The sequence below is a fragment of the Nycticebus coucang genome, chromosome 12 (genome assembly GCF_027406575.1).
Source record: "Nycticebus coucang isolate mNycCou1 chromosome 12, mNycCou1.pri, whole genome shotgun sequence".
Taxonomy (NCBI): domain Eukaryota; kingdom Metazoa; phylum Chordata; class Mammalia; order Primates; family Lorisidae; genus Nycticebus; species Nycticebus coucang.
Window position 1 is genome coordinate 101,953,966 of NC_069791.1, and position 23,644 is coordinate 101,977,609.

The following is a 23,644-nucleotide window of genomic DNA, read 5'->3' on the forward strand; positions in this document are numbered from 1 at the left end:
TCTTTGTGGGGGATTTCAAGATCTGGGCACAACAAAGCAACGAACATTCAGAAAAACGAGCTGCCTGATGACTTTTCCCAGTGGAACACACCCAGGGCCTCCCTGCACCATTGGCCTCTGCCACTCACTCTCCTGGCTTCCACAGCAAAGGTCGGTTTCTACTTTTAGAAATGGAACCCCACGGAAAACTGGCATCTGGCTTCCTTTCTCAAAATCATGGTTGTGAGATTCATCCAAGTTCTTGTCTCACTATATTGTGAAATTACTTTAGAACCCTGAAAAAAACCGCACTTAGGGAAGCGTGCGTGTGTGCGTGCGCGCGCGCGCTGTTAATTCTAGGCCCCTGGGACTTCTCAGCGGGTCTCCGGGCCCCACCAGGTCTCCGCCCCGCCTGCCTCGTCGCCCACCTCGGAGGCTCCATCTGCGGATGCGCACAGTGCGTCGGGGCCGCGGAAGGGCGGTCACGTGACGGCTCCGTCCCGCCAAGATGGCGGCACCCTACGTGGCCCTGTTAGCTCTGTCTCTACTGCTGCCGCTGTTGGTGGTGGGCAGCTGGAAGCGCTGGGGGCGGGGGCGCGCGGCTCGGCACGTGCTCGTGGTAGTGCTGGGTGACGTGGGCCGCAGCCCCCGCATGCAGTATCACGCGCTGTCTTTGGCCAAGCACGGCTTCTCTGTGACACTCCTGGGGTTCTGCAGTGAGTGCCCGAGGGTCTGGGAGGGAGGCTGCCTTCAGCCTCAGGCTCTGGGCTCTGACCGTCCCGGGGGATGGAGAACGGAGGGCCCCTTTGTGTCTCCGCCTTGGGGATGTCTCCGAGATCGCGCAAGGGAGTTCTGGCCTGGATGGCGGTTTCTGCCCAGTCTCTGCTGGTTGGGTCTCTAGGAAAAGCCAGAGTTAGTGAGCGCTTGCCATTATGTCAAGACTGTGCTGAGTTAAGTGAATCCCTTGCGTGATCTCAAAGCTCCCAGTAAGTGGAAAGACTGGGACTGGAAACCAGGTGCATGGGACTCCAGGGCCAGTGCAGATAACCACATCTGTGTCATATGCAATGTCTGAGCTGATTGGCAATATGTCTCTTCTCATTCCTCATCCCGCAGCAGAGAGCTCTGCGGCAGGTGTTTCATTTGCTCTGTATGTCCATCTTTCCCCCCAAGTGTGCAGGGTAGGGATGTCTTCTCCATTATTCTCCATGTCATCTCAGGGAAATACGGGAACAGCATTGGCTGCCTTTGGTCCCTGTTTACATTCTGTTTGTTATCCAGGGTGTGGGGGTAGGGTGGACCTTCCTGGGGATCTCTGAGGTGGGAAAGTTTCACCATCGAGGAAATTCAGATCAGTTTGAGTGCCTACTATTAGCCAGGCATCGTGTTAATTAATGGTGGATAAGATTTGGGCCCTCTTTTCTGTGGGCCTTCTAGGGGAATCTGGACAAGAATTGGCCTCATTCTCTGCACTGGCTAGTGAGGAACAGAGAGAGGTTTTGAAAAGTCTTACTTTCCAAAACACTCACCACTATTCAGCCTGAGCTGGGAGATTATCTGACTTTAAATTAGATTGCCATAAGGGAACCTTCTCATTTTCAGACTCCAAACCCCACAATGAACTCTTGCAGAATGACAGAATTCGAATTGTGAGGCTGACAGAACTTCAGAGTCTTGCAGGTAGGATTCAGGCAATTCCATATTCCTCTGAGTCCATGGTGTACGTGTGTGTGTAAGTGTGTGTAAGCCTGCAGATTGCCAAAAGCTCCTTTGATAGTCATAGGTGTTTTCTGACTTGCAGTTGGGCCCCCAGTTCTCCAGTATGGAGTCAAAGTTGTATTTCAGGCAGTGCACTTGCTATGGATGTTGATGTGGAGGGAGCCAGCAGCCTACATCTTTCTCCAGGTATGTGTCAGCCTTTGCCTCCTCTGTGAGAACCACTATTAACAGTTTTTTTTTCCTTTCTAGCCTTTTAAAAATGCACAAGTTGATAACAAATTGCATATTTTTTTGTGTGTGTATATAAACTTTTAAAAACAAGATTAGGAGTCTATAGTATGTGTCCATGATAGCTAATTCATATTATTTTTCTGTATCATTATAGAGTCTTACATTGTGATTATTTACAGAAATATTTTGCATGTATTAATTCATTTAATCCCTACAACAATCCTAAGAAGTAGGTTTTTGTATTTCCTACAGTTTGGAGATAAGGAAACTTAGACCCAGAGAGATGAGGTTCTATAAGTAGTAACCCCTTGTCACACAGCTAGGAAGTGATGGAGTCAAGATTTGAACCTAGGTAGTCTGGTTCTAGAATTATGCTTTTAACCTTTCTCCTTCATCAGTTTTTAACAGACAAGCATTTTTTTTGAAGGGCCTCACTAAATTCCAATATTTGATGTATCCTAATGTATTTATTTAGTACTGTCTTAATGGACAGATTCTTTGTGATTTTTTTACCTTTTTAATAAATAGTGTGGCTAAGAGTACAGTGAATATCTTTTCTTTTTGCAGTTTTTGGCTGGGGCTGGGTTTGAACACGCCACCTCTGGCATATGGGGCCAGCGCCCTACTCCTTGGAGCCACAGGCGCCACCCTTTTTTTTTTTTTGAGATGGTCTCACTATGTCACCCTTGGTAGAGTGCTGTGGCATCACAGCTCACAGCAACCACCAACTCTTGGGCTTAAGTGATTCTCTTGCCTCAGCCTCCCAAGTAGCTGGGACTATAGGCGCCTGCCACAATGCCCAGCTATTTTTTGATTGCAATTGTCATTGTTGTTTAGCAGTCCTGGGCTGGGCTTGAACCCACCAGTTTCGGTGTATGTGGCCAGCGCCCTACTCACTGAGCTATGGACACTGAGCGATGAATATCCTATCTTTTGCACACACTAGTTTCTTTCTTAGGATAAATTCCTAGAGTGGAATCATTCCACCAAAGTTTATGTACTAGTAAAATGTCATGGTATGTTACTGGATAGTCTTTAGCGTGAGATTGGTCTGTTTTTTCTCCTATCCAGTGGAGGTGTCTCTTCTCATTTGTGTTCATCACTACCAGCTGCTGTTATGTTTTTCTAGAGTTTTCATTCTGATAGGTGAAACATGGCATCTCTTTGTTCTAGTTTTGTCTTTCTTCCTATTAATGATCTTGGACTTTTCAACTGATCAATTCTGTTTTTGACTTTTGAGATCTATTTTGATGGCAGAGAGGGTCTTCTCCTTATTATCATTAGTTCTGTAAAAATAATTAACTCTTTGCCACATGTGTTGCTATTTTCATATTTTCACTCAAGTTTATTGTTGCTGCCTTCAGCCTTTAAGACTTTCTCTTTCCTAGAACCCCCCTGGCCTGCCCAGCATTGCCATCTGCTGGTTTGTGGGCTGCCTTTGTGGAAGCAAACTCATCATTGACTGGCACAATTATGGCTACTCCATTATGGGTCTCGTGCATGGCCACAACCACCCCCTCGTTCTGCTGGCCAAATGGTGAGAGCCTGGGAGGAGAGTACAAATATCTTCCCTCAAACCATGTGAGGGTGGGTGGAAAGAAGAGCTTGTGTGGAATGCTGGGAACTTGTTCCCTGTGTGCTCTGGATGAGTTAGGGCAAGGCTGGTGGATTGGGCTAGACACTGGTTACAAGTGATAGAAACAGGCCTCAGCAAAGGAGGCCATTTGCTGACCCTTTGAAACTAAAGGGATAGAGAAAATGTCTGGCTTCGAGTTCAAAACTGTGTCATTGAGGCCTAGCTCATGTCTCTTCACACTTCCTTTTGGTGGTGTTTGGTGGTTCAGAGAGCTTGTGTACCTCTCATCCCTGCCCGTTCAGGCTGGGGTGTGTGTGTGTGTGTGTGTGTGTGTGTGTGTGTGTGTGTAGAACAAGCCTTTCTGATTGTCTTGCACAGGTCACCTGCCTTGTTTGATCTGTCCCCTGAGGCAGGGACTGCCACCTCTGTTGTCTAGTCTTGGGGCAAACGCACACTCCATTGAAAGAGCTGGGTCCCAGGTGTATCCAGACCCTAAGGACAAAGAATGTGTGAGGGGAGATCCCCACTTAAAAACTGGGGCCTGGCAGGAGGTGGAGAAGTGGTCCATAGCTGCTGTAGCTGATGCAAGCGACTGTGGGAGCGGTTGGACCTGGAGCAGGAATGGTCATTTGTTGTCCTTTGGGCACTCAGAGGGCACTTCCAGCCTCAGGCCATTGGTGGCTTTGACCTTTGTCCTGATTGCTCACTTGCGGAGGTAATGGTAGCAGTGGCAGCACCTGCTGCCTGGCCGGGCCCAGACCAAGCCCTTTCTGTATCCTGTCCCAGTCTCCATGCACCCAGCGAGGGTGTACTGTGATTCTTCCTTCTTTATAAGTCAGGAAACAAGGCTGAAAGCAATTATGTCTTTTGCCACATAGCCAATAAGTGTGAGGACCAAAATTCAGTCCTAGGCAGTCCCGTTTCAGAGCTTTCTCTGCAGCCTGAGGGTGGAACAGCCTGATGGTGTTAAATAAACTAGAACTGCTCACTCTCCTTTCCTGTTTTCGCCTACAGTCAGGACTCAGTCTTTTTTTATTTTTTGTAGAGACAGAGTCTCACTTTATTGCCCTCGGTAGAGTGCCGTGGCGTCACACAGCTCACAGCAACCTCCAACTCTTGGGCTTAGGCAATTCTCCTGCCTCAGCCTCCCGAGTAGCTGGGACTACAGGCAGGACTCAGTCTTATTTTGGAGCTAACATGTCTTTAATGCCTCTATGACTTCTGCAGTACTCCTTTTGTACCAAGTTGAGAGCCAGTCCCACAGCCTTTGTTGCAGGAGCACAGGATGGTAGAGATCTGACAATGAAGCCTTTATTGTACTTCTTTGTATAGCAAGAGAGACTGCATTTTCACTTTGGCAGTGATCTACGGTTTCCTTTTAATATGATTATATTTAAGCCGGGAAGTGATACGTACAGGAAGGTGTGAAATAGTACCAATGTGGGCGGAGCTCAGAAAGTGCAGACTCTGGGAAGGTTTGGGAGACTCCAGCCCTGCAGCCTCTTCTGTTTAAGGGGTGGGACTATCCAGGGCTCCAGGCCAATCAGCAACATGTCTTCTCAGGTACGAGAGGCTCTTTGGACGCCTGTCCCATATGAACCTGTGTGTGACCAGTGCGATGCAGGAAGACCTGGCCGAGAATTGGTGCATCAGGTGAGGGCCTGGGCTGACGTCAGCCCAAGGTGGGTGTCCGGGATTGGTTGGGACAGGAGCTGCGATACCTGCTACATCATGCCGGTGGGGCATCTTGCAGTACGAGGGCATGGGAGAATGTAATTGGTGCCAGGAAGCTGAAGGAGGATGTGGGGCTTCTTTCTTGGCCAGCTCAGTGGTGTGGGCTGTTTTTGGTCTTGGAACATCTCTCTGCGCTTTCCCAAGTAATTCTAAAGCTTCCTGTTGTTACTCTCTGAGACTTGGATTCCTGCAGCATCCCACTTTCTCTAGATCTGTCTAGATCAGAGGTCCTCAAACTTTTTAAACAGGGGGCCAGTTCACTGTCCCTCAGACCGTCGGAGGGCCGGACTATAGTTTAAAAAAAAAACTATGAACAAATTCCTATGCACACTGCACATATCTTATTTTGAAGTAAAAAAATAAAACGGGAACAAATACAATCACACCGCCTCATGTGGCCCATGGGCCGTAGTTTGAGGACCCCTGGTCTAGATCCTCTCTTCCTCAGGCTTTTCTCTACCCAGAGCCCTCACCACAGTGATTTCATTGCAGAGCTGTGACAGTCTATGATAAGCCAGCAGCTTTCTTTAAAGAGACGCCACTGGACCTACAACATCAACTCTACATGAAGCTGGGCCGTACCTACGCTCCGTTCAGGGCCCGGTAGGCCTCGTCCTCAGCTGCCTTCTCTCGTTCCTGCTGCTGTCTGGCTCCTCTCCTGCCTCCTCCATGCAGACCTGGGAACTCAAAAATCTAGGGTTGGCAGACAGAGGAGGCAGGCCTGCCACTTGGGTTTGCAGACACAGCTTCCCTGGAGCAGGCACATGTGCCCTTTCGAGTTGTCTGTGGCTGTTTTCAAGCTATAGCCACAGAGACTCTGGCTGCAAAGCTCGACTACTCACTCTCTAGCCCTTTAAGAACTGTTTGCTGACCCCCGTGCAGTCTTAGCTTCCTGCCACTAAGCCCTTGGCAGGGTCAGTGGACCTGTGTGTTGCCTGGGGTCTCTCACAGGGCTAGGGGCTAAGAGGGGACCTTTATCCACATATCCTGTACTGTGCACTTCAGTAACCTGCAGTGGATGCATTATAGCCTCCTTATTGTAAGTTGTAGGAACAGTAGGCATGGGGAGCCCCAGAGAGGGGAAGACTGGTTTAGTCTTGTTTGCTGTTATAACCTTAGCACCCAGCAGCAGATACTTCTGAATAGAGTAGGCCCACACCTTGGGTGGTCAGGCACTCTAACTTTGGGGAGCCTGCAGTCCTCACTGTGGCAAGAGATGGCTGTCCTGGGCCTGGGGGCTGCTGTGTAGTAGCTCACAGGCTTTTTATCTGCTCTTTCAGCTCAGATCCTGTGGACCTGGCCACGGAGCGATCAGCCTTCACAGAGCGGGATGCTCAGAGTGGGACAGTGACACGTCTTTGTGGGCGGCCAGCCCTTCTGGTCAGCAGCACGAGCTGGACAGGTCTGTGTGGTCTCTGGGGCACTTGGGGCTTTTGTGATGGGCCCCTGTGAGCCTGCCCTTGCCCAGTGAAAAGGGGAGGGCACATTAGTAGAGAGGGAAGCATCTAGAAACAGGCCCATGATGCTCCACTCTCTTCCCACAGAGGACGAAGACTTCTCCATCCTGCTGGTGGCTTTAGAAAGTAGGTGTGTGGCTGTGGCTGGATTTGGGCTGTCAGGGCCATTGAGCTTGTGAGATGCTCACCTGGCCTTGTGGTGTGTTCATGCCCCTGGGTTGCTGGGTGGGCTGGCCTGAGGACAACCCAGAGACAGCAGGGGTGTGGAGGTGGGCAGCTGTGAGTCCCCATGTGGGTCACTATGTGGCCAGGCCCTTGGGCTGAAGTGTCGCCTCTGGGAGAGGCACTTCAGAGGCTGGTAGCTTCTGTGAGAACAGTGCCCTATCTGACTAGGTGATCCTGGTTATCGTTTCTTTATCTTTTTTGAACACAGGGTTTGAGCAACTGATTCTTGATGGAAACAGTCTTCCTTCTCTAGTCTGTGTGATAACAGGTACTGCCTGGGACCTTTGGTATCTGCATTTATGTGGGGGTATGGCAGAGGGGGGAGGGGGCACAGCCTTTACCATGTACTTTCCACATGCTCTTGTCTTGCAAATCCTCTCTGTAGCTCTGTGGTAGTGTTTTCTATTATTTGATATAGGGGGAAACTGAGGCTCATGTTAGGGTATGGAGCCCAGATTTGAATCTCAGGTAGCACCATCTCAGAGATAACCAAGATTTCCCCCTTACCAGTGGTTTTCAAGCATCTTTTCATTTTTCAGATGGAGCCCACTGTCCATTTGAAAAATGAAACTGCTTCTGGAGTCATGGACCAAAGGGAGAAGGGCCCTGGGAGGGGGAAGAAGCCTTCGGGCCATAGGCTTGTCCTGCTCTCTCCCCTCCTAGTCCTTCTCCCAGGGGCACCTTGGAGCCCACTGCAATATGCCATGCTGCCTGGGGGCCCTGCTGGGTGGGGGACAGTTCTTGTATCCCCTCCACACAGGCACCCAGTCAGTGATTTGGTGCCAGGCCAGCTGGCTGCAGGCTGCACTCTGTGTAGACCCCTGTGGGATCTCAGGACTTCTGGGTTATTCCTGGAAGGGGCCTGGATGGGGACTGCCTGGAGCTGCCGAGGGTGGGGCTTCTGGGAAGAAGGCTGTCTGCATCTTAGGAGCATCTGGGCCTGGGGCCATGTGGCCAGGGAAGGGCCAGGTCCATGGCAGTAACAGCTTTTCTCTGTGAAGGCAAAGGGCCTCTGAAGGATCACTACAGCCGCCTTATAGGCCAGAAGTGCTTCCAGCACATCCAGATCTGCACCCCGTGGCTGGAGGCTGAAGACTATCCCCTGCTTCTGGGTAAGAGGCTGCAGGCAGGAGGTTTTGTGGGGAGGCGTTAAAGGGGAGCTCCAGGGAGGGCAGCAGACTTCTTCCAAAAAGGGCCAGACAGTAAAGATCTCAGGGCCTCTTATATTCTTTGTTTTTACAACTCTTTAAAAACGTAAAAGCCATTCTCAGCTCAAGAGCCAATATGAGCAGGCCTCAAAGACTGGATTAGGTCTTGCTCGAGGCCACTTGAAATCTCAGGCTGAGCTCCCAAGAGGCTGCTTCCTGGTTGCCGTCCCCTCCCTGCCTGGTGGCCCCTGTCCTCTTAGCCTCCTACCCCTCCCTCAGTTCAGTCCTGCCTTCCTTTCTGCAGAAGACCTGGGGTTGGAGCCACTGTTCCCCAGGTATGGGAGGACGATGGCTTTGGGAGGTACAGGAGTGGCATGTCATCACTGCCTCTCCCAGTAAGGTGTCTGTCTCTTTGAGGGAGATGTGGAGGCTTGCTATTGTCATTTCTCCAACACCTCATCTTTCAGCCTTGAGTAAGCAGTCCAGGTGCGGAGCCTTTGGTAGGTAGAAGTTTCCAGCCAGTCTTTAGTAAAGTTGTTTATATTTGGCTTTATTTTCATAGTGGCAGCTGGTTTTTGTTGGGTCTGTGGTAGGTTCTTTTTAAAAATTATCCCTGTAAAATCTATATAACAAAATATGCTGTTCTAACCATTTTTAGGTGTGCAATTCAATAGCATTCATTATTTTCACATATTGTGCACCTAGCACCACTGTTTATTTCCAGAACTCCTTTATCTCCTCATATAGAAACTCTGTACCCATTAACAATAACTGCAATAACTGTTTAGAGTTCATTTATAGTAAGTTGTGGTTAAGTAGGGAAAGTAAGTTAACCGAGATAAGAAAGTTAAGTAACAAGCAATTTACAGACGCTAGGCATGGCAGCAGGGAGCATCACCATGTCCCTGTCCCTGGCCAGGTTGCTTGGTTGTGGGGCCAACTTAAGCCACTTACATTTGGGGGTGTCATCCGATTTCCACTTCCCACAGGAGGTGTCACTCCATAGTTCTGGAAGGATTGGTGTTTCTGGGGTGGAGGCTGGCACTGACTGCTCCCTTGCCTTGCAGGGTCAGCAGACCTGGGTGTCTGTCTGCACAAATCCTCCAGTGGCCTGGACCTGCCCATGAAGGTGGTGGACATGTTCGGGTGCTGTTTGCCTGTGTGTGCTGTGAACTTCAAATGGTAGGAGCAGAATCTGAGTCTTCCTGGGGCTTGGTTCTCAAATTAGTAGCTGAGGGGGGACTGTACTGCAGTCTGAGCTGCCCGTGACAGGTGCCACCAGCAAGGTGCCGCCTCCCAGTCCAGCATGGTGGCTGAGAGCAGGGTGTGTTCGTGCTCATTGAGAGAGGTGGCTGGAACTGCCTGCACAGCTTATGTGGTTTTCTCTTTTTTTGCTCTCCCCATGTCCCCTTTGGCTAAGCTCATATAGTTGGATTTGAATTGGTTAAAGGAGTGTAATTTTGAGATTCCACTCAACCTGGCAAAGACAGGCATTTGGAAAGGGCAATGTTAGAAGTTCTAGAAATAGCATCCTCAGCAGTCTGAGCACTCAAGCCCTGCTTAGGAGCAGCCTGTAGATCAGCGGTTCTTAGCCTGTGGGTTGTGATCCCTTTGGGGGTCGAATTTCGGATGTAAATTCACAGGGGTTGCCTAAATACATCCTATATATCAGATATTTACATTACAATTCATAACAGTAGCAAAATTAATTATGAAGTAGCAATGAAAATAATTTTATGGTTGGGGGTCAGGTTGAGAACCACTGCTGTAGATGGACAGTTTGGGATGTTAGACCCTCAAGTAAGCTGAACTCAGGGCATGTCAGAACCAAGCCGCCTGGTGACCAGAGAAGCCATCCTTAGTGCCAAGCCAGGCCCTGGGACTGGGGGTGTCTTTTCCTTGTTTCATGGGCATGGAGTTAAGAATCAAAATGCAGAAATAATTCTTAAGTATGTTCTTGTTGAAGAGCACACAGCACAGAAGGTTCAGTCTCCTTTAGGGCTCCTTGTTCCAAATGGGTTTGGACATTTTGACTTGCATCCTTCCAGGTCCTCCCTGCTCAGACACTGAATCAGAACACGCTCTCTGGAACCAAACTGGCTGTGTCTCCTGGGCTTTGCTGTGTGTGGGGTGGGGTTGGGTGGGGCAGGTGAACCCCACAGGGTCCGGTTCCTTCTCTAGGCAGCTCTTATGCCCCTTGTTCTCTCTGCAGTTTACATGAGCTGGTGAAACATGAAGAAAACGGCCTGATCTTCGAGGACTCGGGGCAACTGGCAGCTCAGCTGCAGGTAGCTGCATCAGCCCCTGCTCCAGGGCTTGGGGTTTGGAGATGGGCACTGAGCCATGATCCTTATTACTGCTTCCCATAGCCATGGCGGGACTAGGTGGGGTCTGGAGGAAAAGCTGGGGGAGGGACAAAGGCCTTCAATATATTATCGTGCTTTGAGCGACCAGTGGGCTCAGGAAAATCAGGACATGCCTGTGCCTGTCCTTTGGATCTATGGTGCTTATAGCACACAGATGATGCCTGAGCAAGGCAGCTATGCTGCAGTTTAGGGAGTGATCAGGGTCTGGGGAGTGAGAGTGGGGAATGAAAGGAGCGTCTCGGTCCAGCCTTAAAAGGTGGGTGGGATTCTGCGAAGGATGCTTATTTCTTACTGTCACTTTAAAAAAAAAATTATTATTATTATTATTATTTTTTTGAGAAAGAGTCTCACTCTGTTGCCCTGGGTAGAGTGCCATGGTGTCATCACAGCTCACAGCAACCTCAAACTCTTGGGCTCAAGTGATCCTCTTGCCTCAGCCTCCTGAGTAACTGGGACTACAGGTGCCCATCCTGATGCCTACCTAGTTTTTGTATTTTTGTAGTAGAGATGGGATCTCACTCTTCCTGAGTATGGTTTTGAACTCCTGAGTTTGAGCAATCCACCCACGTTGGCCTCCCAGAGTGCTAGGATTACAGGCATGAGCCACTGCACTCAGCCCTATTGTCATTCTTGACAACTGAACAATCAGTAAACTTTTTCCATAAAGGTTCAGGTAGAAAATCTTTTAGGTTTTACCATATAGTCATCGTCAGAACTACTGAACTCTGTTATAGTGAGAAAGCCACAGAACATCTGTGGAAGAAAGGGTGTGGCTGTGTTCTAATAAAACTTTATTTACAAAGATAGATGGCAGGCTAGATTTGGCTGGTGGGCTATAGTTTGCCAATTCCTGATTGGTTCAGGAACAGTTCAGCAAAGCTGGAAAGAAGACGGATACTACCTTATTCTTAGTAGACAGGCCAGAGACTGAGGGCAGGTGCTCCTGGAGAAGGAATGGCAGGTAGAGGGCAGGAGGTGCCCCAGGGCACGAAGTGTGGGACACACGCGCTGTCAAGTAGGAGATGAGATGAAGCATTGCCTGGGCATGAGAGGCCTTGGGTGCCTGGTGAAGGAGTGGAGACTCTGAAGGGGGTGTTGTTGGGTGGGGGACCTGGGGTCAGCTGGGCGGTCACCTGGGATGAGGTGGGCAGTAACAATGAGGTCAGTTCTAGTCTTTTTTATTTTTTTGTAGATGCTTTTCTCGAAGTTTCCTGATCCTGCTGGCAAACTGAACCAGTTCCGGAAGAACCTCTGTCAGTCAGAGCATCTGCGGTGGGACGAGAGCTGGACTCAGACTGTGCTCCCTCTGCTTATGGACACGTGACCCTGGGGCCAGAGACTAAAACCCAGGATCCATCCTACCTCGGGTCCCCTTCTCCCCCTACCACCAAGTCCCTGGGCAAACTCTTCTGAGCAGTGCCCCCAGGAGTCAGAGGCTGAAACATGAATGAAGCTGTAGTGACCAGGAGCCTGTGTGCTAGGAAGCTGTGGCCCCCCTGGCATCTTTGGAGGCTCTGAAGCACTTCCTCTTCTCTTCCCCTGTTCTGTGCCACCCCACCCAACGTGGCATATTACTTTTCTATTACTTGCTGGGCTTCTTAGCATCTCTCTGTTCCTGGTGGTGTCTCCTGGTGTCTGTCCTTCCCCACTCTATCCTGTCGTGGTCCTAACCCCTCGGCTTCTGCCCTGGACACGGACACATGCTATGCTGTAGGTGCAGTGGGGCTGCCCACTTGGCTGTCTGAGAAATGAAATGTCTAGGTTAGGGGATATCACATTTGGTGTACAGATGTTATCTGCAGAAAGGAAATGCTTGCCTTTGAGCCAAACTTTCATTTCTGGTCTATGGTGATTTCTTTTCTTTTCTTTTTTTTTTTTTTTGAGATAGTCTCAAGCTGTCGCCCTGGGTAGAGTGCCATGGCGTTACAGCTCACAGCAACCTCAGACTCTTGGGCTTAAGTGATACTCTTGGCTTAGCCTCCCAAGTAGCTGGGACTACAGGTGCCTGCCACAACACCCACCTATTTTTTTTTTTTATTGCAGTTGTCATTGTTGTTTTAGCAGGCCAGGGCTGGGTTTGAACCCGCCAGCCCTGGTCTACGTGGCTGGCACCCTACCCACTACTGAGCTATAGGCACTGCCTATGATGATTTTCTTAAGAATCAGAACTGCTGACAGAAAAGGAGTACCCACATACTTAAATGGTTTACATCTTATTAGAACACAGTTTATGATTTGTCATTCCTCAAATATTCAGTTTAATGGAAGGTTTTACTTGTCTGTTTTTAAGACAGGGGTCTTATTCTGTCACCCAGGCTGGAGTCCAGTGATAATTGTAGTTCACTGCTGCTTCCAGCTCCTGTATTCAAGCCGTCCTCCCGTGTAGCTGGGACTGCACTACCACATCTGGCTGATAATTCCATTTTTTATAGAGATGGGGTCTTGCTGTTGCCCAGGCTGGTTTTGAACTCTTGGCCTCAAGTAATCCTCCTGCTTTGGCCTCCCAAAGTGCTGCGTTTACAGGCATGAACCACCAAACCTGGCCCCAGTGAAAGTTTTATTTGCTTTCCCACAAAAATTCTTTCTATGTTAGTGATTTAATTTTCACAGTAATCTTCAGAAGCCTTTGGGAGCCCTACAGCGTGAGTTGCAGAATTGCCATCTCTGAGTGCTCATCATAAGGGAACAGTTTCCGGTCGTGAGGAGGTACTGCTTCCCATCGGATCCCGGCCTGGCCTGGAAACAGAGCACACGCATCTCAAGATGGAATTTGAGATGGGCCTGGGATGTGTCCAGGCTGGTCCGCTCGCTTCACAGATTTCCACCCGATGCTCGGGAGCCTCTTCCAGGTGGTCTGCAGGGTAGTGACTGGTGGCCAGGCTTTCCGCTATGCCCCGCTGTGCACCTGCCCCTCCAAGGTCAGAACCCATGTATGTCTGCTCAGCAGGCCCACTCTTCACACTTAGAGGGAATCATGCCATCCTCATCAGCACAGGTGTCTGAAGAGCCAGTTGCAGGGATGATTTTTGAGTCACTTTTGTGGTATGAGTGAGAAATTAGTGCTCATGAAAATGGAAGTACTGACATAGAAGTGTAGATGCCACCCTCTCAGTGTAACAATGAGCAACTGGTATATATTCTAGTTTACTCCCTATAGGTACACATGTATTCTAACATGAAGATGATAGTAAAACTAAACATTGTTTTTCCCTTAGAGATAGGGCCTTGCCACGTTGCCCAGGCTGGCCTCGAAATCCAGGGTTCAAGTGATCCTCTCACCTCGGTCTCTCAAGTAGTTGAGATTACAGGCATATGCCATTGTGCCAAGCTAATTATTTTTTTTTTAAACAAAAATAGGCTTGTAGCCAACAGTTAGACCCTGACTCTTAAGAAAAAAAGCTTATGTATAGTTGGCACTTAGCTTTTTTCACTTAAAAGACACTGCAAGCATTCTTTAAAGGCTGTACAGTACTGTCAGCAGAGCACTGTGAGTACTCATTTGTATATCGCTTGTTTGCTCTTAGTTAACTTGCCATGGCACAGGTGGGCATTTGGGCTGTCTGTCAGCAGAAGCTGCTGTAGGCGTGTCTGCAGGCAGCTGCTGGGAGGGGCTTTGCCCAGGGGGAGCTGGGCAGATGGGTTCTGTGCCGCCACCGGGTTGCATGTGGAAAGCCCTGAGCAGGCCTGCTGTGCCCTGGAGATTGCAGGTGGGTGGGGGCTGGGTGTAGTGTAGGTAGCCTGGCTGTAGTCCGTGGGAGCTTGGGGGTTGCCCAGCCTCCCTGTGCCCTAGTTATCTGTGGGTGACACAGGATGATGATAGCATACCCCTTGCAGGTGCCGGGGGGCTGACATGTCAGGTCTGATGATGGCCCATGGCAGGGCCAATTCAGGGTTGTGTGCAGGTGGGCCCCTTCTTAAAAAACACCCTGCCACTTTGTTCTTCCACTTACTTGGTGCCTATGACAGCAGCTATCCCGTTACTGAATGTCCCTGTGTATTAGGCACTGTCTGAGTGTGTACAGGCTTTAGGCTTCCCTATGGGGTGGGTCTCTCCAGGTGCAGGCAAGGAAAGACACTGATGCGTGGGGGTGAGTGACAACCTAGTTCAACAGGGTGGCTGGTGGATCTGCCTCTAGAGCCTGCATTGGGTGCCTGGGAGGCCAGAACTTCGCCCAGCCCTGAAACCGACTGGCATCCTGACACTGCTGTTGTGCAAATTAAGGAAACCAAGGCCCAAAGACTTAGGAAACCTGGCACACACAGTAGGGCTGCAGGTCTCAGGCCCATCACTGTACCGAGCCACCTCTCTCCTGCCTGGCAGCCCTACCCTGCTCACCGTCCTGCCTCTGCTGAGCTCCCAGGACATGTGTGGGTGTGGGGCTTCCTAGCTTTTCCCCAGAGCTTTGTTTTTTTACTGGAGTCCTGTGGGGACAGCTCCCAGGTGCAGGGACTCACCTAGCTTGGTGGTGAACAGCTGACACGTCTCTTGGTTGCGGATGGTGAAGGCAACAAAGACGTCAGGAGTCCGCTGGTCCTTCCGGCAAGAAGAGAGGTGCTGCAGGACCTTGACCAGTGAGAGGATGACTTCAGGGCAGTACAGCACGTCTACGGGGAAAGCCTCAGGTTACTGACAGGGATACGGAGGGTTCTGGTTGTGCTGACCTCAGCAGTAGGACGAGGCTGGAAGCAGCAGGTATATTAGATTTGGGCTATTGGAAGAAAAGGAGATTACTTGGGTGGAAAGGGAACATTCTTAGGAGAGAAAGCAAGCTGCTAGAAGACACTGCCACATGTGACAAAGCACCCAGGCTCACTGGAGTTTCTTTAAAAGAAAAAATCAAGTTTTTGTTTCTTGGCCTATTTAGAAGATACTTAATGAAGCAAAACCTGACTCTGCCTTGGACTTTATGTTTCTGGGCCCCTGCTGCCCGACGGGCTTGTTGCTCAAGCGTGATATCCCTAGCTGTGGGACCTGTGGGTTTCAGGGCAGGGCCCAAACGAGAGGGGAGCCGGAGATGGGACTGTGTGGGTGCCACAAGGGATGGATAGGAGCCTTCTCTCAAGGACCCTGTCCTTGTACCAGAAGTGGCTGGTTCCCTCCTTGTAGTCTCTGAAGGACAGGGAGCAAGGTCCTGGGACACAGACAGCTAGGGCCACAGGGAAATATTGATGTGTGATGATGGCAGTGAGCTGGCACTGACAGAGGTGGTGTTCCCTGACAGTCTGGCTCCTGCGATCCCACTCCAGGCCTGCCCAGAGCTGGGTGCTGGTGACATGTGGAGGACTCAGACACAGTTCTGGGAGAATTGTGCTGTTCTTTGTGGCTCGGGAAATCGAGGGCTGCTATGGCTATTTCTGGCCCATGTATGAAGACTTGGGGAGTGGGTGTGCCTTGTGGTTACGTGGGGGTGAGATGCTGGCATCTCAAAGGGCTGGTGAACAGGGGTAGGGTGAGGCTGGCCCAGATTTCTTTTTTAATGTGCTGCTCCGGCTGGCCTGTTTAGGTCCTGGGTGGGAACTGAGACACCTCCCCCGGCTGCTAGGAGGGAGATGAAGTCTTATCTACTCAGCTGTGGCCTGGCTAATGGGACAGACTGGTCTGATGCTCTGGGGCCTGTTCTGATCCTGTCATGCCTTGCTGGGAAAAGCTAGGGTTCATTTACTGGATGGAATCATTATAACGGGAATATGTCTGTCCCCATCAAGAGGACTTTGGCTTTAGGGTCATCTTAAGAAGCAGATCCCAGTGCTCGAAGGTCACCCTGGAATGATTCTTCTGGAAGTCCCATCATTCCCCTGCCCGGCAGCATCCACCATTCCTTTTCCCCAGAGCCTAGACCTGGGTGGGGCTGCAAAGAAGTCACCTGCTCAGTCTGACCCAGGCTGGGCATTACCTGCTGCAATTACAACATCTGGGTGGAAGGCAGAGAGCTGAGGGATCGTCACAACATCCCAGTCCAGATGGGCCACTGTCACCCTGGGGCTCTCTGAGTTGGTGGTGACGTCTGGCTCTAACAATAAGCCATTGAGAAGGACATTCTCTCGAAGCTGCTCAAGGACACGGCTGTGACAGTCACTGAAGATGTAGGCTCTAGGATGGCATGTTTTGCAAATGGCCAGGCCCGTGAGGCCAGCTCCACTGCCCAGTTCTAGGACTGTCCTGGGTGGGAGGAAGGGGGACTTAATGTCTACAACTGAGCCACGGCAAGCCTGCCTTGGTGTCCTGCCCTATGCCCCAAGGTCACCTGTGAGTGAAGGCTGCTGGGTTCTCAATGGCCCATTCCGCAAGGTAGAGGGCAGCGTCCCACGTGACCAGGCCGGTGGTGCCATGGGAGACGATGGCTGTGCTCTCAGAAAGTGTCACCGAGTCCCCTGAAGGCTACATCAAGAGGATGAGAGAATCAATCCAGCTTTCAGGAACAGGTAGCTAGTGTTTAAAAGAAAATCATATGCGTGGAGGCTAAATAAACTGTGGGGGGCCACACTAGGGAATGCTGCTCAGCAAGAAGAAACTGATTGTGAAACAGCAACAGCTTGGGCAGAGCTCAAGGGCCAATCTCCAGTTACACCTTCCCAATTCCCTTCCCCTAATATTCTGAAATGGCAGAATCACCCCAAGGGAGCACACAGTGGGGTGGGGTGGTGGGGCTAGGGTGGGTGTGGCTACAAAGTGATGGCTGCCTTTGTGATGCTTTTGTGTGGTTTTCCTCTATGTTTTATTTTATAACAACAGGTTACAAAACAAAAAAACAATATCCCAGCTGGGAGCAAAAGCTCATGCCTATAATCCCAGAACTTTGGGAGGTTGAGGTAGGAGGGGAGGATCGCTTGAGGCCAAGAGTTTGAGAGCAGGCTGGGCAACATAGCAAGACCTCATCTCTTAAAACAAAATAAATCACAGAATTGGTGAGTCAGGATTTGAACACACAGGAGGCTGACTAAAGCCTGTGTTTTAACTCTGTCTGTGGAGGACAAGTCAAGTGTGGCCTATGTGGGGGAGAAGTATGCACATCTCTTACCAGCAGATAGCTCCGGTGGCCCTGGATGGACTCCTTGGTAGTCAGGACCTCTGCCAACGCTTCATATAGTTCATCCAGTGGCTCGGTGTGGACAGCCTCGTGCTGGGGGTGTACAGAACAATAGCTTTAACCGAGAGGATTAGGCTTCCCATTATAAATGAAAAAAAAAAAGTTGCACTAGTTCTGATGGCTAGAAGATTTTCACCAACTTTGGAGGGGGTTATTTGGGATGGAATGATGAAATATAGGCCAACTGGCATATAAAAAATTCACTTGGCTAGGTGTAATGATGCACACCTATATTCCAAGCTACTTGGGAGGCCAAGGTGGGAGGATCACTTGAGCCTAGAAGTCCAGCCTGAGAAACATAGTGAGAACCAGTCTCTTAAAAAAAAATCATTTGGTCAGGGGACTTGTAGGGGTACCTCAAAGAGGTGTGGAGAGGGTTAGGAGTAGTCTAGAGAAGGGATTCCATAGGAGCTGCCAAGTGACGGAGACAGAGCACTGGGCAGTATCAGCTGTCCTGGATGGAGAAAACAAAAGGTGCCTGGATGTGAGCCCTTGGCAAAGCCACAGGGATGGTCACTCCACATTGCAGGGTGTGGCTTTTGTAAAGGTGCAGCCCCTCGCCGCCTTCTTCTGGCAGTTCTGGGGAGACCTGGCAGTGACCTGATGGTAAGGGCTGCAGGGAGGGGTACCATTGAACCAGGGATTATTTATTCACTAAACCTGGGTGAGGTGTGGCTATTGGATTCAGTAGCTGGCCACAGCAGTTCTACTGACCACTGAGGATCACCTCTCTGACATCCAATGTCAAACCCAGGAGGTTTGGGCTCATCCTTAAAATCCATCCTGTCAGGAAAAGAGCCCATCCCAGCTAGTTCAGTGGGGAGAACCCAACAAGGGGAGCTAATTTTGAAGGTATGCAATAGGGCAGCTAGGGCAATGCAGAGGAGGAGCTGGCAGGGAAGGGTGAGGTGAGGTTTATAGCACCTTGGGGCTGGGGCTGCCTGGCAGGAAAGAGACTCCTACCTACTCCTGCGTGATGGGAGCAGGGCCCCACGGAGAAGCGGCTGCTGTGGCATATGAGGGAGAGAGACCTCAGCCTCAGCCTTCCCTTCCTGCCCTGCCTCCCCTTGCTCAAACCCAGAAGGGCCCAGCTGCCTTGGGAGGCTCCTGCAGCGCAGTGGTTCTCTAAGCAGGCAAAGGACATGGGGAAGACATGGGTTCTGGCAGAGAAGGACCCCCTCTAGGCAGCCAGCCAAGTCTCTGCAGGGCAGCCATGCTGTCTGGTGACAGGGTGGTCACCATCAATGACTGACCTTTTTGATGAGCTCCGAGAGAAAGCACCGGGCATACTTCACTGCCGGTGGGTGCCTCACACACAGAGGATGTTTCACCGTCTACAACAAAGCACAGAATGTTGCTGGAGAGACCTGTGCATCTAAAGATTCAGCCTTAAGATATAAGCCCTTTCCTAAAACATTCCCACTGCAGTGGCACAGGCTGTGGCAGGATTTCTGGCACCCATTCTGGGCAGGAGAGCAGGGGATCTCCACCTGCACACCAGATGCACTTCACAGTCCAAACCCAGCACCTTTCCTCCTACTGTGGCCAATGTGAACTAGGGTTTGTAGTGAGGGCAGTCTTCAATGGTCTGGCTCCTGCCAGAGGCAGGAGCCCAAACTGGGAAGGCCTGCTTGGCCCATATGCCCTGTTTCAAGCCTGCATCTCTGGGGACAGGATGGAGGGGAAGGGGGCTCTCAGTGATAATGCAGCTGAAACCTAGAGAAGGAGCAGCTCCAAGGCAGTCATAGCCAGGTGTTTTGGAGAAGAGGGCAGAGCAACTGAAGCTGCAGAGGTGGGGACAGGTGGGGAAACTTGCGCCGGGGGAGAGAAGAGGAAAGGGTCACTAGGGCCTGTTGGCCAGGAGGGATGCAGATTTTGCCCAAGGGCAACAAAGCATCCCACACAACACACAAGACCTTCAGGGGATTTCTAGTTGCACAGTGCTAGGTTTTAAAGCAGCTCACCCTACATTTTATGTTCCTCCAACTTCAGGGGTGAAGCTCAAGGTGGAAATCAGCAGGCTGCAAGGTGATAACCTCAGGTACTTCTGTGATCACAGCCTGAACTGCTGAAGTGCCCTGAAAGTCTTCCCTGTTTGGGTGCATCTTGTCCATGAGGATAATTTTTTTTCTAATCAGGCCCAGATGAGGTTTGAACTGCCATCCCCAGTTTGCAGGGTTGGCTCTCTAACTACTGAGCTACGGTGCCCAGCTCATGGGGATAATCTTGGTTCACCCTCTGGCACAGGAATTCTTAATGTGGGCTCTTAACTTAGGCTCCTTGGATGGGCTTGGTGGTCATGGGCAGAGATGTCTGGACCTCCCGAGTTTGTATGCAAAACGTATTTTTCTGGTGCACTTCTTTTGGAGGAGGGAGTGTGCAGCTCTGGCTTTTCAGTGGGGCTTGCATTGACCATGAGCCAGGCACTAATTCATGGGGCTTTTGTTGTCAAGTCATGGGGACTACAATCCTATGAGGTAGGTATCATTTTATCTTCCATTTTACTAATAAATTATAGCACAGAGAGATGCAGTCACTTGCCCAGGGTCACAGAGTGAAGACCCAGAATGCAGTGTGATCTGTACTTGACCCACATGGCCAGGGTCAGACCAGGCTGGGTGGTGGTCCTGCCTCCACCTGCACACCAGATGCACTTCACAGTCCAAACCACACACTGTGCAGAGCAAAGACCCATCTCCTTCTAGAAGGGAGACATGAATGGGCAGGATGGGCCTCCTTATTTTTTCCTTAAATGCAAAAGGAAAGTCTCTGAGCAGCTACCAAATGCTAGAAGCTATCCTCACACCTGTCACCTGATTTTAATGTGAATGGTTTAAAAAACTCCGTAGATTCCCTCCTCTCATACAGATTTTTGTATATTCTGATGTCTCCATCTAAGAAAACAATGAGGTTTTGTCCTTTGAACACAGAGGTTTTTAAAGGATATAAATGCACTGTGGCTTTCCTGTCAGGTATCCTGTTAGGTATCAGGGTGAGGCAGAAGGCTGGGTTAGGTGCCCCAGTGATCCTGGGATTCTTACCTTCTGCAAAATATCCAGCAGCAGCTCAGAATCTGATGAGTTCCTTAATTTCTCTTCTAGGCTCTATGCGGGGCGGGAGAGAGAGAGAAATCTCAAGGGCATTTTCACAGGAACATTAAACATGCAATAGAATGTGTTGGCAAAGTGCTAAGTGATCTCTCCCCAGGGACCTGGAGCTAATCGGAAGTGGAAGCCACAGCAGTGGACAGCCTGACCTTCAGATGTCACAGGTTGCACCTGGATAAGTGGCAGGAAGAACGTCAGAAGACTGATTGTTGGTTTGCATTAGCCCTGGATGCTCAGCTGTCACTTGGGTCAGATACTAGCTCTGTGGCTGAATTGGCAACCAGGAATTCCCAGAAGTGTCACAGCACCAAGACCTGATGGGCTTGCCTGGGATGTGACACTAAGTTAAAGAGAAAATGAAGAATGTGCACGTGCCAGGCCAGGCCAGGTTATGCAGGCCTGGCCTTACAGAGGCTTGAGTCAGATGGACCATCTCGGCCAGTATGCAACACAGGGCAAGTCACTTCAATGCTTCAGAGCTCCTTACCATGCCTAAAGGGGCCCACAAGACCTGGCCCAGGACCTCTCTGACCTTTCTCCCCCCACCCTGGTCCATCCCTGCTCACTGCACTCCGGCGAAACTGGCCACCTTGCCTTGCTGTTTAACCACAGCTGACTTGCTCCCACCACAGGGCCACAATCAAGACCTTCCCATGGCTGCTGCTTCACTCTTCTGGGAGGCCTTCCCTGAATTCTCTACTTTGATGAATTGACCCCCCCAGTTGCTCCATTGTCCATCTCTCTGCTCTATTAGATTTATAGCCTTTCTCATTTGGTGTTTTCTCGTTTATTTCTTTGTTATTCTCTGGTTCTCCCATACAAGTAGGGCCTCATCTGTAATGTAAACTAGCTCATGGACGGCATTCAACAAACTTCTGGTGACTGAATGTAATAAAAATATTAGCTAACACTTAACATGCATTGACCATGAGCCAGGCACTAGTTCATGGGCTTTGTAGTCAAGTCATGGGGACAACAATCCTATGAGGTAGGTATCATTTTATCCATTTTATCTCCCATTTTACTAATAAACAATAGCACAGAGAGATGCAGTCACTTGCCCAGGGTCACAGAGCATATAGGAGGCTGGACCATGACTGAAAGCAGAATGGCTGTCTCCTGGGTCTGAACTCCTAACTACTCCACTCTCCTTTCAGTCAAGCTCTCTGGTTAGATGTGAGTGACAATAACAGTACCCACCTCATGGGTGCTGTGGGTGTGCCTAAGGAAGCATGTGCCATGGGCATGTGAAAAATTACAGGAGATATTGAATGGGAACCTATGAATGCTATTATGAGGCTATAGGGTTGAAAATGTACATACCCCTCTTGACCAGAAATGACCTAAATGTTTGATGGTATTGAAATAACAGAGATGACTAATGACCATCCCTTAAGATGAGGCAAACCCAGGGAGGAATATGTATCCAGATTGACTCATCCCAGTGAGCTCACTGCATATGAATTATGAACAAGGCAGAGTTCATTAAGTCACTCTTGGCGGAGGGAGGCTGGTGCCAGGCCATATGCCCGTTCTGAGAGCGGCAGGTCTCCTGGGGGAGGGGAGACCACCCCTTTGGCCCGTCCCGTAAGAGGCATAGGACCCTCAAGTTGCCTCTGACGCGAGCTTGTCCAGTGCCCGGAATATAAAAGACCACACTGACGACAGGGGCGGGATGGAAAACGTCGCTGTCTCGAGGGCAGCTCGGTCCCAGTGATGAGAACAATCATTGGCTTAACAAAAGAAAAAGGCATAAAAATGATCGTGAACCGTCCATGAACCAAAAAACCCAACTGAAAAGGGAGCTGGGAGGAAGCGCCGCCTTTTTCACTCGGTGGGACCCACGCGGGGCCGGGGCCAAGAGCCCTCCCCGCCGCCCCCCGGCCCTCCGCGCCACCCCGCAGGCTCCGCCCGCCGCCCACCTGCCAGGGGAAGGTGCACAGAGCGCGCGCCGCCAGGAAGCGGCGCTCGAAGCTCCGCAGCAGCCCCTCGGTCCCCACGCTCTCGTCCGGCGCCATGGCGAAGGCGGGGCCATGGCGGGCGGGGCCGCGGCGTTGCCGGGAGACCCGGCGGAAGCCAGGCGGGAGCCGGCGGGAGGCGGGCCGGGCCCCAGGGGCAGGCCCTGGAGCGGGGCTAGGAGGGTCATGTGGGCGGGGCCTTGCCGGGGCCAGAACGGAGTCGGGCCTGGGGGCGGAGCTTAGGCGGGGCTTCGAGGCGTGGCCAGACGCTGGGAGGCGGAGCTTAGAGAGGGTCCGGCGTGGGCGGGACCCAGGACTTGGGAGGCGGGGCTTAGGATGGGGCCAAGCGATGCTCCAGGTGCTTGAGATTGGCCAGGACCAGGCTAGGGACCCGCGAGGTGGGGATTGGGGAGGGGTCACGGTCTTGTAGGGTTTGAGGCAGGCCTAGGAGCAGGTGCAGAGGCTGGAGGAGCTTCGGGTGGGGACGAATCCAAGTCTGCGGTCCGGCTGCGTGGCGAGGGGCGCGTGGGGTCAGGTCCTGGACAGCGTAATCATTCTTGCTAGTCCTGCACCTTCAGGAGGGTGCCGGTTGCCCTTATCCTAGCTTTCTCACCATCAGTGCCACCCCTCTGGGATCAGGCAGGAAAAGAGTACTCCCTCTCCCCCTAGCCTTTGGGCTTGCATTGGACAGTTTTTCCTTCACCAAACACTTGTTAAGCACCTACTATGTGCCTGGCACTGTTAGGCATTGGGAGGTGTAACGGTGAGAAAAACCAGATGTGTTCCCTGTCCTCCAGGGATTTGGGGTCTCGCGGGAGAAGTAAACGCTGAATTATCACACGAGTATAAAAGTACAACAGCAATATCTTCCGCTGTAGGAGTTTTGATCTTGCAGGGAAAGGAGTCCCAAGGAATAGCAGGAGTTGACTCCTGGGGGTGGGTAGTACAGAGGTGGGGATGGAGATGGGAAAAGAAAAAATCAAGTTTTTCTTGATACTGGAATCAGTTTAAGGTTATTGTATCTTGAATTGAAAGGCAGGGTGGTTAGCAACCCAC

General features: G+C 50.8%; 2 protein-coding genes across 3 annotated transcripts; one reads left to right on the top strand and one right to left on the bottom strand.

Moving 5' to 3' along the window:
• Positions 1 to 476: 476 nt before the first annotated feature.
• On the top strand, positions 477 to 12,829 carry ALG1 (ALG1 chitobiosyldiphosphodolichol beta-mannosyltransferase). Its single transcript, XM_053555773.1, has 13 exons — positions 477 to 695; positions 1,582 to 1,659; positions 1,781 to 1,884; positions 3,318 to 3,466; positions 5,069 to 5,158; positions 5,732 to 5,842; positions 6,520 to 6,641; positions 6,784 to 6,822; positions 7,130 to 7,189; positions 7,923 to 8,033; positions 9,137 to 9,251; positions 10,282 to 10,357; positions 11,628 to 12,829. Exons 1-13 carry the CDS (start codon positions 488 to 490, stop codon positions 11,757 to 11,759), a joined length of 1,395 nt encoding a protein of 464 aa, XP_053411748.1. The 5' UTR covers positions 477 to 487; the 3' UTR covers positions 11,760 to 12,829.
• A 150-nt stretch (positions 12,830 to 12,979) lies between these two features.
• Positions 12,980 to 22,666, bottom strand: EEF2KMT (eukaryotic elongation factor 2 lysine methyltransferase). Of its 2 annotated transcripts, none has more exons than XM_053555775.1 (8): positions 22,553 to 22,666; positions 20,565 to 20,627; positions 18,777 to 18,857; positions 17,455 to 17,556; positions 16,681 to 16,814; positions 16,330 to 16,595; positions 14,891 to 15,040; positions 12,980 to 13,171 (listed from the first exon to the last, which is right to left on the bottom strand). In XM_053555775.1, exons 1-8 carry the CDS (start codon positions 22,646 to 22,648, stop codon positions 13,071 to 13,073), a joined length of 993 nt encoding a protein of 330 aa, XP_053411750.1. In that variant the 5' UTR covers positions 22,649 to 22,666; the 3' UTR covers positions 12,980 to 13,070. The 2 variants fall into 2 exon arrangements, with proteins under 2 accessions (XP_053411750.1, XP_053411751.1); XM_053555776.1 differs by having other exon boundaries at positions 12,980 to 13,469.
• Positions 22,667 to 23,644: the final 978 nt, after the last annotated feature.

Bases quoted from the DNA above. Each gene is read 5' to 3' on its own strand.
- ALG1 (XM_053555773.1), top strand. From the start codon at position 488: ATGGCGGCACCCTACGTGGCCCTGTTAGCTCTGTCTCTACTGCTGCCG. The intron at 6,642-6,783 runs GTCTGTGTGGTC...CTCTTCCCACAG, and splicing joins CAGCAGCACGAGCTGGACAG to AGGACGAAGACTTCTCCATC. The intron at 7,190-7,922 runs GTACTGCCTGGG...TTCTCTGTGAAG, and splicing joins TCTAGTCTGTGTGATAACAG to GCAAAGGGCCTCTGAAGGAT.
- EEF2KMT (XM_053555775.1), bottom strand. From the start codon at position 22,648: ATGGCGCCGGACGAGAGCGTGGGGACCGAGGGGCTGCTGCGGAGCTTC. The intron at 18,858-20,564 runs GTAAGAATCCCA...GCTTTGTTGTAG, and splicing joins TGCTGGATATTTTGCAGAAG to ACGGTGAAACATCCTCTGTG. The intron at 13,172-14,890 runs GTGAGTCCCTGC...CTCTGTTTCCAG, and splicing joins GCTGTTCACCACCAAGCTAG to GCCAGGCCGGGATCCGATGG.